Raw genomic sequence first — 18,625 nt, forward strand, 5'->3', positions numbered from 1 at the left:
CGTCTGCCTTTGGCTCAGGTCATGATCCCAGGGTCCTGGGATCGAGTCCCACATCGGGCTCCCTGCTCCACGGGAATCCTGCTTCTCCCTATCCCACTCTCCCTACCTGTGTTCCCTCTCTCACTGGGTCTCTTTCTGTCAAATAAATAAGTAAAATCTTTTAAAAATTATAATAATAAGTAAATAAATAAATCTAGAACCATTAATACGCTGAACAACTTTTTCTTCTTGTGGGTCAAAGGTCTCTAGGAGAACTTAGTAAAAACTCTTTCCCAATCCCTAGAAAAAACTGACATGTGTGCTCAGTTGAATACACAAGCACACACAATTTTACTTGCAATTTTAAGGGGTTCACAAATTTCCTAAAATATTTCTGTAGACTTTAAGTATCCCTTAGAACAGATCTACCTTGTTCCAGGGTTGTCGTCCCAGGGGATTCAGAATTGCCCCACGATCTAGGTTGAGGTTTCTAGGCAGCCGTGTTCAGGAGACAAATCATCTACTGCCAACTCAGCATAATCAATCCTGCATGGAAATGACAAAGCACCCCCTTTTCCTTCCCAACACCAATTTATACTGAGAGAATTCAAACAGAAAAGATCTGTAATTTAGTCCCCAAATACCAGCAGATGAAGAACAGGACCCCAAGAATATTTCATGCCCCTTTTCTGCCTCACTCCCATAGAACCCCAAAGAACCTTAGAAGAGTTGAAAAAAACAGGTAAAAACATCCTAGTCCACTGTGTTCCTTCTTTTTATTCCAAGAAAGGAATCAGTCAAGAGTATCAATTAGCCTTATTAGATGACTTTTCTCCCATATGGGCTTTGAAAACTACAGGTTACCAAGGAAACCATATAACCTCACCCATAATTAAAGACATAAGCAAAACAGGAAGAGAATATTTCCCCCCATAAGACAGTGTAAGTGTTGGCAAGGGTCTGGACAAATGTGTAGTCATGCATAGTTGGTAGGTTTGTAAATCACTACAGTCTTTTGTGGTGACAAGACAATGTGACCATTTTTATCAAAAAATATAAAAGCACACAACATTTGATACAGCAATTCCCTATAGATATTTTTGCAAAGGTAGGCCAAGATAGCTATGCCAATCAAGCTCAAGGCAGCACTGTTTATAATGCCCAAACTGGAAACAAGAAGTCCTGGCTGTTGGATACACCATATAAATGGAACATCATGCAGCCATTAAAAGAATGTGCGAGAGGGGGTGCCTGACTGGCTCAGTCAGTGGGGCATAGGACTCTTTGAGAGTTCGAGCCCCATGTTGGGTGGAGAGATTACTTAAAGATGAAATCTTCAGGGGCGCCTGGGTGGCTCAGACGGTTAAGCATCTGCTTTCAGCTCAGGTCCTGATCCCAGAGTCCTGGGATGGAGCCCCATTGCATGTAAAACTGTGTGTGCTTATGTGTTCTCCCTCTCCCTCTGCCTGCTGCTCCCCCTGCTTGCGCTCTCTGTCTCAAATAAATAAATAAGATCTTAAAAAAAAAAAAGAAATATATAAAAAAAAAGAACATGTTAGATCTGTAAGTGCTCATAGGAATAAAGCTCCAATACATAGTAATTAAAAAAAGAAGTTGAAAATGGTTCCTTTAGCCTAAAGTTTTTAAAGGATAGATATACATGCTAGTGCATGTATTAAATTATGTTCTGATACATAAGAAACTGTTCATTATAGTTATCTTTGGAGAATATGACTAGAGACCAAGAAGAACCATACTGATGTATAAACATGTAGAAAATATAAGAGAGAGAATCTGGAGATGAGATTTTTTCTTTTCTCTCTCTCTTTTTTTTTTTGTTTCGTTATATTTCTCTGGATATAAACCTTATATCTAATAAATGTTATTTAAAAAATAAAACAATAATCTCACTTTTTTTTTTTTTTAAGAAGCCATGTTTAGTGAGGAGGTAAGTAGAAAGAGGGGGGGAGAGCCCAAATACAAAACTCAGTAGGAAACTGCTGGGGGTGGGGTAATAGGAGGATTAAAACACTCAACCTCTCCTCTACTCTCAAGACACTGCTACAGCATGCACTGCTCAAGCTTTCCACTAGAAATGAATAGCTCAGGGCCCCACTTCAGTAGCCAGCTATTCATTAACAATGGTAAGTATGGGAGGTAGCAAGTTGGGAGAAAGCTGGCAGAGTTAACCTAGTTCCTGCCCTTTGTAATATGGATAAGGCAGAAGAGCTGTTCTTGAGGCGCTTGGGTGGCTCAGTTGTTGGTGTCTGCCTTCAGCTCAGGTCATGATCCTGAGGTCCTGGGATCGAGCCCTGGATCAGGCTCCCTGCTTCTCCCTCTCCCACTCCCCCTGCTTGTGTTCCCTCTCTGGCTGTGTCTCAAAGAGTCTCAAGTGGCAGAGAATGTTACAGCTGAACACAGGGAAACACAGGCAGGGAATGAGTGTCCCCAAGCACACAGTGCAAAGGCACAGCAGGGGTCCTGCCACTATACGCATTTCAGTAGGGGGGAAAGCAAGGGCTGAGTGTGTATGCACCAAAGGGCAGAAGAAACCTCTGCTGCCCTATAGAGCCTCAGGGAGCCCTGCTCAACAAAAGCAGCACCTCTCTGGCCTATACAGATCTGCTGCAATAGTTGTAGATCCCTGTGACTGCCCTATGGAGAGAATTAGCTAGAACTTAAAATCACCAAGGAAGAGAGTCCTCTGTACTTAATTGCCCTTTTCATCGAGATCCATGAAATAAATCATAACCTTGCTTACTTTCCATGATATTCTTCTGCAATACTGCTTTACAAAGTAGGAAGTTAGCTCCATGCAGAATTTCCAGAGGAGTGGACAATGCATGTAAGTCTTTCATTAAGCAAAGCTAGCTTTAAGTACAGGTGCCATAAAAAGTTGTCCATGGAGGGGTGCCTGGGTGGCTCAGTGGGTTAAAGCCTCTGCCTTCAGCTCGGTCGTGGTCCCGGGGTCCTGGGATCGAGCTCCGCGTCGGGCTCTCTGCTCGGTGGGGAGCCTGCTTCCCCCGCCACCTTTCTGCCTGCCTCTCTGCCTACTTGTGATCTCTGTCTGTCAAATAAATAAATAAATAAAATCTTAAAAAAAAAAAAAAAGTTGTCCATGGGGTTTAAGGAGCATGAAAAAGCCTCCTATTCACTCCCACCTACACATTTCCCTTCATGATGCCTGAAATTCTCCCATCAGTGACTTGTATACCATCGGTTGAAGACTGTCTTAAGTGTACTCTTTTAATAATGTAAACAGAAGGGAAAACACATTAGGTCCCTAACACTATAGTGCAGTGGCTCTTAACCTTTACTGTCTTAGCCACTGGTTTCTTTGAGAAACTAAAAAACAAACAAACAAACAAATAAACTCCCTTCACAGAAAAATGCACTTAGATGGGTACATAATATAATTTCCACACAATTTGGCAGATTCACAGTTCTCTCAAAGCCACGTAGAAAACCCCTCCTGCCTGGAGCTAAGAATCCCTGGTTCAGAGGCCATGAGTTTGACAAATTCTCCTTCTCCATCTCCTCCATCCCCCCTGCAAGAGTTCCCAGGCATCTGGGGAACCCTGGGCTTTAAAGACAGAAGGCAGTACTGAAGGGAGGCTCTCATCTATTTGCCTAGAACTGACTTGTCTAGAGTCAGATTACAATTTATGACTCCTTCAGCAAGGAGTGTGGATTTCTCAGACTGCCTGTCTCTTGGGGAAGGGCTCCCCTGGCTTCACAGGCACCAGTATATGTCAGGAGATGACCAACTGAGATCAATGGTCAAACAGGTTCTCACGACCCTGCTGATCACATTACCTGAAAGTTGAGGCAGGGGCAAGTTTTAACACCATATGAATAAAGGGGGCTCACCTCTGAGGTTTTCGAATATCCCAGAGTCCCACTCCTTCCTTTGAATTGGCTGTGGCCAATAACCTGGGCTCCACGGGGTTAAACATGACACTGTGAAAAGCTGATGGATAGTTTGCCAGGCAGAAGGGCTCTGTGAATAGAGAAATGACAGTCAGCCCCAGAGCTCATTCAGTGCCTCTGGGCCAGAGGCAGGCAAAGCAGGAATGTGACCCTGTAGAAACCATCCTAGCAGCTGGAGCCCCAAAGCAGTACATCACCCCAGCAGTCACCCCTGCTCATTCTCTGCACACACTAAGTCTGAATACAGCAACTCTATCACATATAAACAAACTGGAAGCTATAATACTCAGAAACACTGAGTATTCTACCTCTTCAGATCCTGTGACAAACAGAAACGGTCCCAGGAACTGGGAAGGTAAGCTGTTTTACAGTAAGTAAGATTGAATTCCACATGAGCTGAAAAAACTCACAACCGATTACTGATAGGATTATTGTACCTTAATCCAAATTTAGTTTTAGAAATTAAAAGTTTTTAAAACTACACAAAGATTTAATGAAGACAAAGCAAAACAATGAGAAAATTGAAGGTGAGGAAAAACAATAGCACAGTTTTCTCTCTAAATTGCTCCCTAAACAATCTAAGAGCCTCAGTCTAGAATTCTATGATTTCATTCCCAATATTGGAATATTTCAAAAAAAAAAAAAAAGAAGAAGAAGAAGAAGAAAGAGAAGAAAAGAAAGGAAAAAAGGAACCTAACACCTGAACTCTTACATCCAGCCAGCTCCTAATCAACTCCACTCAGAAACCCTGCAGGCCGCTGCCTGTATTAGCGGGCTCCAGGCGAGGACATACTTTTGTGTGGCAAGTGTTTAGAAGCAACAGACAGAAAGCACTGCCCAGTCTAGGATTTCCACATGGGACACAGCAGAGACTCTGGGCAGTCCAGACAGAGGAGGCTTTCACCTCCCCAGGACATGGTGACTCAACCCCAGCTGCTCCTTGCAGCTACCTTATCTGCCTGACCCCAGAAACAAGCTTTTCCTATAGCCCAAGTCTCTGTGATGAGGCACAGCCCCGCATGTTAAATGCTCTGACTACAGAACAATAAAAAGATCCAGATCCTGTCAGACAAGACAGGCAGGAGAGTAATTCTGTGTACACAGGTATGATCAAGACAAAGCTGTACTGAAGGTGGGGGCAGGGGGGCACCGAGGGTGATGCTGGAGGAAAGTCTTTGAACACAGGCAGAGTTAGAGTAAACGCTCTACTCAGGAAACGAACTGAAAAGATGCATTTCCTGAAAAACTTCAGAGAAATTCAATTCTTCATTTTATACTTCAGAAGTCCAAAGAGCACACCTAGAGGAGGAATCCCCCTTAAATGGAGTGTGTCTGCCATCGTTTTCAGTTTCTATACACAAACACCAGAACACCCCTGTTCTCTGTGAGTAACCAAGAACTGTGCGTGTCAGCACCATACAGAGCTGGCCCCTGGTAGCTGCCCTCTACAGTGAAGCCCTGCATCTTCTATTCCTTGAGGCCACTGAATACCAACATACTGTGGCATTTCCGACAGGCCCAAGGGTTTATGGAGGCTCACAAGCGGCTGAGAAAACCTAAGAAAGGTGCCTCACTTCTGGCTTACGCACAGGATGGGATGTCTACAAACACACATCTATGCCCCACCGTGAGAGCTGCCTCTCCCTTTCAAACTCTCCCACGCAGGTTACTCAGGTCATAAACTGCCTCTGCAATGAACTTGACATCAAAGTCTTCAACACAGTCCAACAGCCCTTTGACCCTACCTCCATGAGGAGACTCCCGGATGTCCCAGATGAGAACCCGGCCATCATCTGAGGAGCTGGCAAAAATGTTGTCATTCACCGGACTCACTGACAAGCCATATACTGCATCTTCATGAGCAAACACATCCAAGGTCTCACTGCTGAGAGACAAAGAGCAGAAAGAGGCACACAGGCACACACATGCACACAAAGACTGCAGAGTCCCAGCCCTCAAGTTCCTCACGTAGGGCTCTCCCTCATTTCCAGTAAAAAGTCAATCGAGCGAAACCCAAAGGATATTTATTTCCTTAAAAAGTAGGTATCCCCCCCCCAAAAAAAAAGTAGGTACCCAACTTTCAGGTAAAAAATAAAAATTCAAAAAATAAAAAATAGATAAAAAAAATAAAAATTCATTAGAAAAGCTTTTTATAGATTTCATGGTTTGTTTTTTTGCACTAAGTGAGCATAGTTGAAAAAGTGACTCAATAGATGAGTTTAGTGTTTTCACTTCCTGCGGAATATATCTGCTTCTGTACAGAGCTGGGGGGTGGTGCTTGATTTTCAAAAACAAGGGAACTTTAAAGCAGTCAGATCTGATATCAGCAGGGGAAGAAGAGGATTGATGTGGCTGCCTGGTATGTGAGCAAGAGCATGGCTCTGGGACCAGGCAGCCCAAGTTCAAATCCCAGTACCACCTGACCCTAAGTTACCTAATTTTCTACACCTCTGTTTCCTCAACCACAATGACACTAGAATAGTACTGCTTTATAAAATCACTGTGAGGGTGAAACTGATGAACACATGTAGAGCACTTAGAATAGTACCCCACATAAAGATTAGTTATTATTATGTTGTTGTTTCCTTCTCTTCCAACCTCTTCCTTTAAATTTTCACCTAAACAGTCTAAGTTCATTCCAACTTTACAAATCCTTTCCTTAATCAAAATTTTATTTCAAAATTATTACAGAAATTTTTTTCAGAAAAGGACAGCTGGCTTCATGTTATTTCCTTCAAAAAACAACTACTTCTGTCTGAAGAGATATTTGCCTTTCTTCATGTGAAAACCAGAGTCAGTCACCTTCACATACCAATAATCTATTTACCTTTCGACATCATGGAGGATAACTTGCTCATCATTTCCTGTAAGGGAGAAAAGTAGACATTTGATAATTCCTGCAAAGTGCTACCTGTCCATATCACAATATGAAATTTTCAAGTTTTCAGAAAGCATATGAACAAAGTCAATGTTAATATAAATTAGGAGTATAATTAGAAAAAAAAAGTTTCATAAAAATAATTTCAGAAGGATATTAAAGAATTTTTGAAAGCCTAGTAGCAACTAGATACAAGTTTCCAAAATGAATTACTAAATGGATTATAGTATACACACACACACACATATATATATATATATATATGAAATAAAAACAACAAAAAACTGTGGCCATTAAGAAACATAAAAGAGTAAATGATCATGGGCAAATTAATTCATCCAAGCTAGCTTTTTTTTTTTTAAGCAAAACAACTGTGAGACTTAGAATACAGATAACCTATGCCTCAGTTTATCTATCTATAAAATAGGGATAATTGTACCTGCTTCATAGAGTCATTGCGAAGGTAAGAGTACATTTGCAAAACCATTCAGAATAGGACCGAGTACTTAGTAAGCTCCTAATAAATATCTCCTACTATTCATATCCTTATCATCTCATAGCATTAAAATCTGATGATTGTGTGATTATAAGTGATGGGAAAATTTTTATCCACAACTTCTTTCTATTGCATTTTTCTTTATTCCATCAAGGAATCTAAAAATACTACATTCACAATATGTGTAGTCCTGCCTTCAAAGGGTTTATATAACCAAACATAAAAACCTGAATATGAAAAGACAAAAGTAAAAAAATTCCCACTCTACACTGAAAGCACAACCAACAGTCACTTCAATAGAAAGTAACAGTAGCAGTAGAGATGTGGCCGGGGACGTCCTAAATCCCTGGCTATAAACTCTATCGTGGGTGCATACCAAGTAATCAAACTCAGACTAATGCGTCCTAGGTAACAGGCACAGCTGAGGTGCTGGGGATACGAGAAGAGGAAGGGGAAGATTCTGCCCGGCCCTCAAGGAACTCCCAGTCCATCTACGCAACAACTAATAATGACAAAATGGGTTATCTTGTTGTAGTAATATGTTCTATAATGGGGACACAGAAAAAGGAAATAATATTTCCTTCGGGAGTGGGTTTGAAAGTACATGGCAGAAAAGGAGAACGTTTTTATGGGGAAGAAGACATCTGAACAGAAACTCCAACAACTCAAAACTCTTACCAATGGAAGACTTAGGGGAATTGGTGGGGATTGGACAATTAATCATGATCCAGGAAGGAAGAACAAGAGCAAATGATACAAGGGCACCTAAGATGGCAAGTGGTTTAGTGGGCTAGAGTACAAGATGCTGGGGAGGGAGATGAGGCTCGAGAAGTAGAAGTTTACACTTCAACCTGAGGACACTGTAGGGTCGGAGGCTGACACGTTTAAACTTTATTTTTAAAAGAAAACTTGTAATAAATAAGAAGAGTTACAGACAGGTTACAGAAATCACAAAGGCCACTGCAACAGTCCAGATCAAAGATAAGGACCTGAACCAGGGCAGTAGGTACAGAAAGAGAACAGAAACTAAAGGATGAATATGAGAAGCTTTCAAGTCTAGCTGGTGAGTGACAAGATACGTAAATGAAAGAAAGGAAGGTTTGAGGATGGCTTCAAGATTTCTGTTAAGCTGAACTGTGTGGAAGTGTCATTTTTATAGTTAAAAGTGCTTCAATATTAGCAATTTCTGAAAGTTAAATTTAATAGCTTAAATCATTTAGTGAATGCTGATAGTAACTGAGAAAAGGAATCCAGGGAACAAGAGGAAATATTTGTACAGGAGGAAGACTAACACTCTTGGCTTTAGATCTGCTGCACTTAAATTGCTTTCAGAACACATAGCTAGATATTCCATGGCAAAATCTGCAGTGCAGAAGAGAGGTCAGAACTAGAAATGTTGTGGTCAGAAAGGAGTGTGGTTGATACAGGACCACTGAGAGGCTGGCTTGAGCCCAAGCCATTCTAATTGTACCCTAACACAACGTTTTTCGAATAGGAGCCATCCATGGATCACGACATCAATTTGAGTCACAAACTTTAAGTTCTTTAAGAATAAAGTAGCATTTTTTAAAAATCAAAATGTACCACACATAGTAAGGTTAAGTACTATTTTAAATATGTGTGTGTGTTTCTGCATGCCAGACTGCAATGTAGGAAGTTTTCTACCAAAAACAAAAAATGACAGTGAAGAATCAAAAGAACAGAAGGAAGGAAGGAAGGAGGGGAGGGAGGGAGGAACTGCGCTCATATACCTGTCTAAACTGCTGTAATGCAGAAAAGACAAGCTATGGGAAACCAGTAATTCTACAGCTCAGTGAAATAAAGAAAAACAAGGAATTATTTTAGCACTCCTTTATCTAAAATCTCAGCCACGGTGAATTGCCCAAAGTAGAAATCTCCCTTCTCCTCACCTCCAGAGAATACTTTGGTGTTCCCACTGTTGAAAGCCAGGCAAAAAATGTTGGAATGGTGCTCTCCTTTCAGCTGTATGGGCTTGACTCTGGAGTGGATAGCTTGTTCCATGTGCCATAGCAGAACCCGGCGGTCATCTCCTCCTTGAGAGGGGAGTTAAGAATCTAGGGTTAAAATGGCTGACACTTAAGGCTGACACTCAGTTTTGCCAGCCCTGAATCCCATCCTTTCCAAAACTGCAACTCCCCAATTCTGTAAGATTCTCATGGGGCACATAAACCCAGGACTCTACCCCCTTAACTATCAGTAAACACATGATCTCTAAGCCACTCACTTTTCCCCAGAAAAACTTGAACAGACATATAGAAATGGAAAGGGATAAACACTGATATTGAAACCCTCAGAGCCACCCTATTCCTGACTTTCCAGAGACTCAGTTGTTTAAATATTTCTTCCCTTGGGGCACCTGGGTGGCTCAGCTGGTTAAGCATCTGCCTTTGGCTCAGGTCATGATCCCAGGGTCCTGGGATAGAGCCCTGCATCGGGCTCCCTGATCAGTGGAAAGCCTGCTTCTCCCTCTCCCTCTGCTGCTCCCCATGCTCGTGCTCTTTCTAATAAATAAGTAACACCTTTAAAAAATTTTTAAATAAATATTTCTTCACTTGCTACCTAAAAATCCTTCTATAATGCCCCCCACCATTTTTTTTTAAAAAGATTTTATTTATTTGACAGAGAGATAGAGAGCACAAGTAGGCAGAGCGGCAGGCAGAAGGAGAGGGAGAAGCAGGCTCCCTGCTGAGCAGGGTGCCTGACCTGGGTCTCTATCCTAGGACCTGACATCATGACCTCAGCCCAAGGCAGCTGCTTAACTGACTGAGCCACCCAGGCACGACCCCCCCCCCCATTTTTTGTCTAACAGAAGCTGAGCTGGTTTCTAATGCTTGCAACCAAAGAACTCTACAGTAATACTTCTAGCATACTAGTTTTCTCTCCTTGATGTGACCTCACTGACTATGGGACAGCATGCAAGTGACAACTAAGGAACTGCCTGCCCCAGCACCATCTAGACAGAGCCTAGCTCTCATGAAGCCCAGGCCAGCTCTTCCCTCTGCATAACTCACAATCATCTGAATTATATGAGCAGTATTATATTGCATGAGCCAGCTTCTAAAGAATGAGAATATGTATATTCCATGTATTTTTTATATTTGCAGATGCATTAAAAATGTCTGAAAGATGAGTAACTTTCAAGTGTTAACAATGATTAACAGTGGTAACTATTTTCAGGGAACAGGATTAAAAGAGGGGGAAAGAACAGATTGGAGGGGTTTTATTTTATTTGATATATTTGGCACTGACTTTTTACAACAAGCCTATACTATTCTCCCAATAAAAATTTAAGTTACAAAAGGGGCAAACACAAGCAGCAAACCACAGCTCTCTGTACCTCTTCTTTCCCTCCTCCATTCCATCCGACAGCCACAAATTATAGCACATCCATATAAGGGCATACCGTGCAGCCATGAAATCAGTAAATCCATAAGAATTAACTTGGAAATGTGTCCGTCTTTATTAAGGGGAAATGTAAGGTATAAAACAGTATGTGTATCAAACTCCATTTTGTGTAAAACAAAATTTTAAAAAGCTCCATGACTGAAGGAACTCTGTCAATTTTGTACACTGCGGAGTCCCCAAAACCTGAGTGCCCCCAAAAAGCAGACTATGAACTAACATGTTCATATTTGCATATATATGCTTATATTCTCCTACTTATCTGGCTATTATAAAAATTGTTTATAGTGGACACCATCCTCCAGGCTAGAGTTGGGAAACTTTTTTACTGTGGAAAATTTACATATAATGTGAAATTTACCATTTTAACCATTTTTAACTATACAATTCAGTGTACCTGCACTATTGTGCAACCATCACCACTATCCATCCCCAGAATCTTCACATCATCCCAAAATGAAACTCTGTATCCAATAAACAATAACTTCTCCCATCCCCAGTAACCACCACTCTACTTTCTGCCTCTATGAATTTAACTGTTCTAGGTAACTCACGTAAGTGGAATCATACGGTAGTTGTCTGTTCTATTAATTTTGCATAATATCTTCAAAGATCATCCATATTGTAGCATGTATCAGAATTCCACTCTTTTTTGAGGCTAAATAATATTCTGTTATACACACTTACACACACCATATTTTGTTTATCCATTTATCAACTGATGGACATCTGGGTTGTTTCCACCTTTCGGCTATTCTGAATAATGTTGCTAACAACATGGGTATACAAGTATCTGTTCAAGTCCCTGCTTTTAATTCTTTTGGGATTCTTTTAATTCTTTTGGGAAACTTTTATATTTTAATTTTTACTTTATACCTTCTTGTAGTACTTGACTTTTTATCATAAACATATTTCCTTTTATAATAATAAAAAAAATCAAAGATGATACAACAGCTAAGTCAGTTATTCTCCCTCCCCTAGAAAGAAGTTGCCTTTGCTCCTTCGGTTCCTTCTTTCTTTGACAAAATCAAGTTCTATGTCCTCCTCCCCCTTCACTGTCTCCCAAACTGAACCCTTTAGTGTGGCTCAGTTCCTGTATTTATGATTTGCCTGTTTCAATTATGAGTTCTCTGGTCTGGGATGTTTATCTAAAAATTCTGTATCTTGAGGCGCCTGGTTGGTTTAGTCAGTGGAGAATGCAATTCTTGATTTCAGGGTTGTGAGTTCAAGCCCCACGCTGGGTGCAGAGATTACTTTAAAAAAAAAAAAAAACTTAAGAAAAATGATATATCTAAGTTAAAGTCATAAAAATAAAAGTGTGTGTTTTGTTTTATTTTAATTAATAATGACACAAAGGAATTTTTTAACCTATTAATAGATTCTTAACAGGCAGTGGCCACTTTAGTTCTCCATAGTTCTACTCTTATTGTTTTTCCCCAATGCTGAGGCATGGCTTTTGCTACTGTGTATCCTATATTGCAGAAGTATTTCTCTGTACCCATGTCTCTACCAAAAGTGTAAAATTAAAAAATAAAAAGGCCCACATGTTTCTTCTACTTACTCATGTTTCTAATCTAATCTCTCTGAGCCTGAGTTTTATCAAATATAAAATGGGGATCATAACAGCTCTACCCTTATGGGTTTTATAGATTATAAAGCCAAGTATCCAAGAGGGTTAAGTAACTTACCATGGTCACACACAGTAAGTAATGTGGTTGAGCTAAGATTCAAAAGAAAACAGTTAAGACTCTGCAGCCACCATTCTTTTTTAAGATTTTACCCATTTATTTGACAGAGAGAACACAAGTAGGCAGACAGGCACACAGAGAGAGGAGGAGGAGCAGACTCCCTGCTGAGCAGGGAGCCCGATGTGATGCGGGGCTCAATCCCAGGACCCTGGGATCATGACCTGAGCCAAAGGCAGACGCTTAACTGACTGAGACACCCAGGCACCCCTATAGCCTCCATTCTTAACCACTACTCTGGGTTGCCTACCTTACAGAACCAAAAATAAACCATAAATGAGAAAGCGGTTCATCTAATGGACAACTGAAGGGATCCCCCATCTTGGTAACATAACTCAAAAATGTGTAGGTTAGAATAGAACAAGGGAGCATAGGAATAAAAATAGAAGCTGACTAAACTGGAGTAAACTGAGGGGCCAGGACCAGGAGAAGACAGCCTGAGTTGAAAAATTCTAGCAATACACAAAACCAACAACGGTTTAGGAGCCAAAATATTCAAAGAATTACTACAAATCAATTCTTAAAACCATCAGGAAAAGAGGCAAATATGACAATTCATAGAAGAGAAAATCCATATAGCCAAAAAATGTAACAGAGCATCTCAACCTCTAAAGTGATCAGGGGAGGGGCGCCTGGGTGGCTCAGTGGGTTAAAGCCTCTGCCTTCGGCTCAGGTCATGATCCCAGGGTCCTGGGATAGAGGCCCCCATCAGGTTCTCTGCTCAGCAGGCAATCTGCTTCCCTTCCTCTCTTTCTGCCTGCCTCTCTGCCTACTTGTGATCTCTGCCAAATAAATAAATAAAATCTTTAAAAAAAAATACTCAAGGGAATGCATATTATAATTTAAATACATTCTTACAAAGTGGCACAAGGAAATGCACAAATGTTCACTGCATCCCTATTTATAGTAGCAAAAAGCAAACAAACCTGTGGACAACCTAAGTATTCACTAATATATGAATTAGTAAGTTCCACTAGAACACAAATACAAATTAAATCAAACCAAATAGAACACCATACAGCAGTTAAAATGAACTAGAAATATGTATAACAACATGAGTAAATCTTGAAAACCTAATGGTAAGTAATAAAGTTTCAGAAGGATATGTAAAAGATAACATTAAGTTTATATTTTTAAATATACAAATACCATAAACTGTAGATAAACACATCTAGTAAAAGGGAACTTTGACTGTATCTGTAAAGTTTTGTTTCTTAAAAAAAAAAAGGCTACAAGCAAATTTAATAAACTGTCAACACTTTGTCAAACCCAATTACTTTCTTTGCTTTTTTAATTAATTTTTTAAAATTTCAGTATATTTAACATACAGTATTATATTAGTTACAGGTGTACAACATAGCAATTCAACAATTCTATATTCAGTGCTCATCTCTCTACTTTTGTTTTATGTTATTAAGGAAGCACTGTTATGTCTCTTATTTTTTAATATAATTTTTAATTTTTAAATTAACATATAATGGACTATTTGCCCGAGGGATACAGGTCTGTGAATTGTCAGGCTTACACACTTCACAGCACTCACCATAGCACATACCCTCCCCAATGTCCATAACCCCATCACCCTCTCCCTACCCTCCTCCCCCCAGCAACCCTCAGTTTGTTTTGTGCGATTAAGAGTCTCTTATGGTTTTTCTCCCTCCTGATCCCATCTTGTTTCATTTATTCCTTTCCTACCCCCCAAACCCCCCATGTTGCCTTTCAATTTCCTCTTATCAGAGAGATCATATGATAATTGTCTTTCTCTGATTGACTTATTTCGCTAAGCATAATACCCTCTAAGAGTTCCATCCATGTCGTCGCAAATGGCAAGATTTCATTTCCTGTTGATGGCTGCATAGTATTCCACTGTATATCTATACTATATCTTCTTTATCCATTCATCTGTTGTGTTATATCTCTTATTTTAAGTAGGCTCCATGCCCAACTTGGGACTTGAATTCACAACCCTAAAATCAAGAGTCACATGCTCTATCAGCTGCGTCAGCCAGGCGCCCTAGTACTGTTATGTTTCTTAAGTATAATAATAGCATTGTGGTGCTGTTAAAAATAGATAAAAAGTGTTCATCAATTAGGGATGCATAGTGAAATAGGTGAACTAATATGTCTGGAATTTCCTTTAAAATATTCAAGAAAAAAAAAGATGGGGGGAATAGGTGATCAATAAAATGTTGGTAATTATTACAGATGGGTATACTATAATGTTGTGAATGCTTGAACATTTCCATAAAATAAAACATTTTGGATTTTTAAAATGTTCACAATAGAGGGGAGGCTGGCTAGCTCAGTCAGAAGAGCATGTGACTCTTGATCTTGGGGTTGTGAGTCTGAGCCCCACATTGGATGTAGAGATTAAACAAAAATTTTAGAAAATGTTCATGATAGAAAAATGAAAACAAGACTCCCCAGGATGGGCTGGTTTACTCATGGCAAAGAAATATAGAACTGGCACTTCTTCTTATTCAATCAGACCATGCCAGGTAGCACAACCTCTCCTGAATTGGAGCAGCTTAAACAAAAGAAGTTTAATAAAAAAGAAAACAATATCTACACCTATGCACTTAAAGACATAACCATTCTCTGGCATAATGCTTAGCAATTTAAAATACGTGGTTATTTGTAGAATGCCTGGAGAAAAATGATGTATCCTTAGTATCTAACACGATGATGACAGCCCAAGTCCATAGGAGATTGGAATCACTGAGTCAGAAATTATGGCTATGGCAGGGCCTGCTTCTTGCACTTTGCCCTTGAGCTTAGTGTCAGAAGATATAAGGTGCACCCCCCACATACACACACATTTCCTTAGGCAAGGTATTAAGAATTCTGTACAGAGACAACACTTTTCAACCATGTGTTGGCAAAAACCATAGTGGGTGCAAACTAGGTCATCACCTGAAATTGTGGAGCTGCTTTAGAGCCAGTAGAGGGAGCATAACAGCTGCAGCCAAATCTCTGACCCCACAAAGCAAAGGAGGGCTAGTGGAACAAGGATAAATCAGTTCAGAACCTGAAAAAAACTGAGTAGTTCTCCTCTCTCTGTGAATCATCTAGAAAAATTCAAAGGAGCGGAGATGTATTGTGTGCTTCCATACAGAGAGACTGTTGGAACTCATATAATCAAGTGGAGAGCAGGATCCATAAAGCCAGCTCTGAGCACCAGCCAGTTCGGTGCTTCCGCGGGGTTGGTTGTCCCCAGTCTCTCTAGGGCTTCTGGGGGTAGAGGGGAGCACAGGGACCTCATAGGAAGGCAAGGCCTTTCTGCTTGGCACCAGGACCAGGCAAGCAACAAGCAGAGGACAGGGCTTCTAAGCCTGGTTTACTCATGAACGACTGCTTAGCTTTAATTCATCTAACTCCAAAGGAACATAAGTTACTCTGTTGCTGATCATTTGGGGTTGATTTAATTCTGCACTAAACTTACCAATTCATCCCAAAATGTACTATAATCACACTGTGGCAACAGTTTTGAAGTTACAAAAAACTTTATATTTAAAAGAGTACTCTTGGGGTGCCTGGGTGGCTCAGTGGGTTAAGCCTGTCTTCAGCTCAGGTCATGATCTCAGGGTCCTAGGATCGAGCCCCACATCGGGCTCTCTGCTCGATGGGGAGTCTGCTTACCCCCAATCTCTCTCTGCCTGCCTGTCTGCCTACTTGTGATCTCTCTGTCAAATAAATAAATAAAATCTTAAAAAAAAAAAAAAGAGTACTCTTTCAGGGTGCCTGGGTGGCTCAGTCAGTTTAAGCATCTTACTCTGTCTCAGCTCAGGTCTTGATCTCAGGGTCATGAGTTTGAGCCCTGAATTGGGCCTCATGAGCTTACTTTAAAATAAATAAATAAATAAATACTCTTTTCAAAGGGTTCTGAGGTATAATAGAAGCAAAAACTATACAAGCCCTTATGGCATTCTGTAACAAAAGTAATTATTTAAAATTCTTATTTTATAGCCCAGAAAAGCTGAGGCCCAGAAGGAAAAGAATTTGTTTTGGGCTTCCTCAGAAATTCAGGCAAGCGGAGGACAGGACTAAGAGAGCATTCTAAAACTTGATCCTTCAAATACTCCTGCAGCACATTGTCTGAAGAGCAAGAGACTAAACCATTTAAAAGTCCATCATTAGAAGTCAGGTTAAAATTACTATTCAGTGAAATGAACCAAACACAAAAGGACAAATTCTGTCCAATTCCACTTATATGAGGCATCTAGAGTAGTCAAAATCACAGTGACATAAAGTAGATGGTGGCTGCGGAGGGGGCGGAGATGTTGTTTAATGGAAACAGAATTTCAGCTTTGCAAGATGAAAAATTCCTGGAAATGAATGGTGATGATGGTTGTGTAACGATAACAATGCAAATGTACTTTATACAACTGAACAGAATAGTTAAAAATAGTAAAAATGGTAAATTTTGTGTTATGTATATTTTACCACAACAAAAACACAAGAAGGTTTACTGTTCATGTATGTACCATGTATTATGATGGGGGGAGGCATGAGGCACTTCTGTCTGTACTGACATGGAATAATCACTGCGACCAAAAAGTGTTTGTGACTGTACTAACTATTCAAAACAATATTTTCTTTTTAAAAATGGCAGAATGGGATTAGATCCAGGATTTGCAGTCCTAGTAAATAAAGGTGGTACTATAGAAGGGTACATGAAATACAAGTTCTAGAAGAAAAGTGCCTAGATGCACCATCCATGTGTCCTTGGGTGAGTTACTCTACTTCTCTAACCTCAGTTTTATGATTCTAAAATGAAGAAAATACCAAGTATCTCACAGGGTCATTGTCTGTATAGAGATAAATATGTAAAAACACTTACCCAGTGCGTCATATATTAGGTATACATAACCCTCAGAATGTTCTAGTTTCTTGTACATATCATTCATGAATTTGCCCTAATGTTTCTAAATTGTTTTAGGTAGCACAAGAGTATGAATAGCATGATACATTTTTAAAAAAAAATTTTTTTAAGTAATCTCCACACCCAGTGTGGGGCTTGAACTCACAAGCCTGAGATCAACATGCTCTACTGATTCAATCAGCACCCTGATACATTTTAGTAAAACATATATGTATGTACACACACACACAAATTCGTACATGGAAGAGCAGAATCAAAATGTTTAACAGAGGTTATCTCTTGGGAACAGCGATTTTAGTTAATAACCCTTTATACTGTAGGGTCATCTGGGTGGATCAGTCAGTTAAGTATCTGACTTTGGCTTGGGTCCTGATCCCAGGGTCCTGGGTTGGAGCCTCTGCTCAGCGGAGAGCCTGCTTCTCCCTCCCCCCTCTGCCCCATCCCCTGTTCCTGCTCTCTCTCACATAAATAAAATCTTTTTTAAAAAATCCCTTTTATATTGCTGTAGTTGGTTTTTTTTTTTAAACTTACAGAGACAAAAGGAAAATTATTCAGCACACCTTAAATCTTTTTAGCCTATTTACTCCTTCTTTGCAGTGTATATATCGCCACTTTGTAAAGCCAAACTTTTTGTGTGGCCCATACCTCTCCTGAGTTTTAAGAGCAGGCATGGAGATACAGAGGCTCAGCCTGTGGCCCACACAGCCAGCCACTTCAGTGAATGGGAAATGAAGTCTGTTTTGCTATTTTCCCAAAGATGAAAATAATTAGCATTATTCTCAGTACAGAAATTCATTCACATACATCTCTGCTTGTGAGGTAAGGATTATATAAACCCTTTTTCCAGATGAGGATCAGAGAGACATAATGACTTGCTAATAATCCAAGGAGCTAGGCCTGGAGCCTAAAACCAACTTGTATCCCTCTTACCCCAAAGTGGGGAGGCCAAAACACTACTATGAATTTTAAGTAAGTCTGCCCTACCACATTACACAGGAAAGAATAGCATTTTCCATTTTGTCTCCATTATTTTTCCCCTAGTGATGCCTAGCATTTTGCTGGGTTTTTAAATCATTTTCAAGTGTAGAGTTTTGTGGCATTAAATACATTCACATTTTCACATTGTTATGCAAGTATCACCACCACCCATCTCCAAAACTTTTTCATCCTCCCAATCTGAAATTCTGTACAAAATAATAAATCTCCATTCCTGCCTCTCCCCAGCCCTTGGCAACCATGATTCTAACTCTAGAGACCCTATTTCTGTCTCCAGGAGTTCAACTACTCTAAGT

General features: G+C 40.1%; 1 protein-coding gene across 2 annotated transcripts in view; it reads right to left on the reverse strand.

Moving 5' to 3' along the window:
* DCAF5 (DDB1 and CUL4 associated factor 5) overlaps nucleotides 1-18,625 on the reverse strand; it is a 100,999-nt gene that overhangs the window by 65,480 nt on the left and 16,894 nt on the right. For both annotated transcript variants that reach the window (XM_080807913.1, XM_080807912.1), the window contains exons 2-5: nucleotides 9,194-9,337; nucleotides 6,737-6,773; nucleotides 5,655-5,794; nucleotides 3,850-3,979 (exon numbers count right to left, since the gene is read on the reverse strand). In XM_080807913.1, coding sequence (XP_080664039.1) covers nucleotides 3,850-3,979; nucleotides 5,655-5,794; nucleotides 6,737-6,773; nucleotides 9,194-9,305 — 419 coding nt within the window. In that variant the 5' untranslated portion in view covers nucleotides 9,306-9,337. The remainder of the gene's footprint in view (nucleotides 1-3,849; nucleotides 3,980-5,654; nucleotides 5,795-6,736; nucleotides 6,774-9,193; nucleotides 9,338-18,625) is intronic.

The sequence above is a fragment of the Martes martes genome (genome assembly GCF_963455335.1).
Source record: "Martes martes genome assembly, chromosome: 7".
NCBI lineage: Eukaryota > Metazoa > Chordata > Mammalia > Carnivora > Mustelidae > Martes > Martes martes.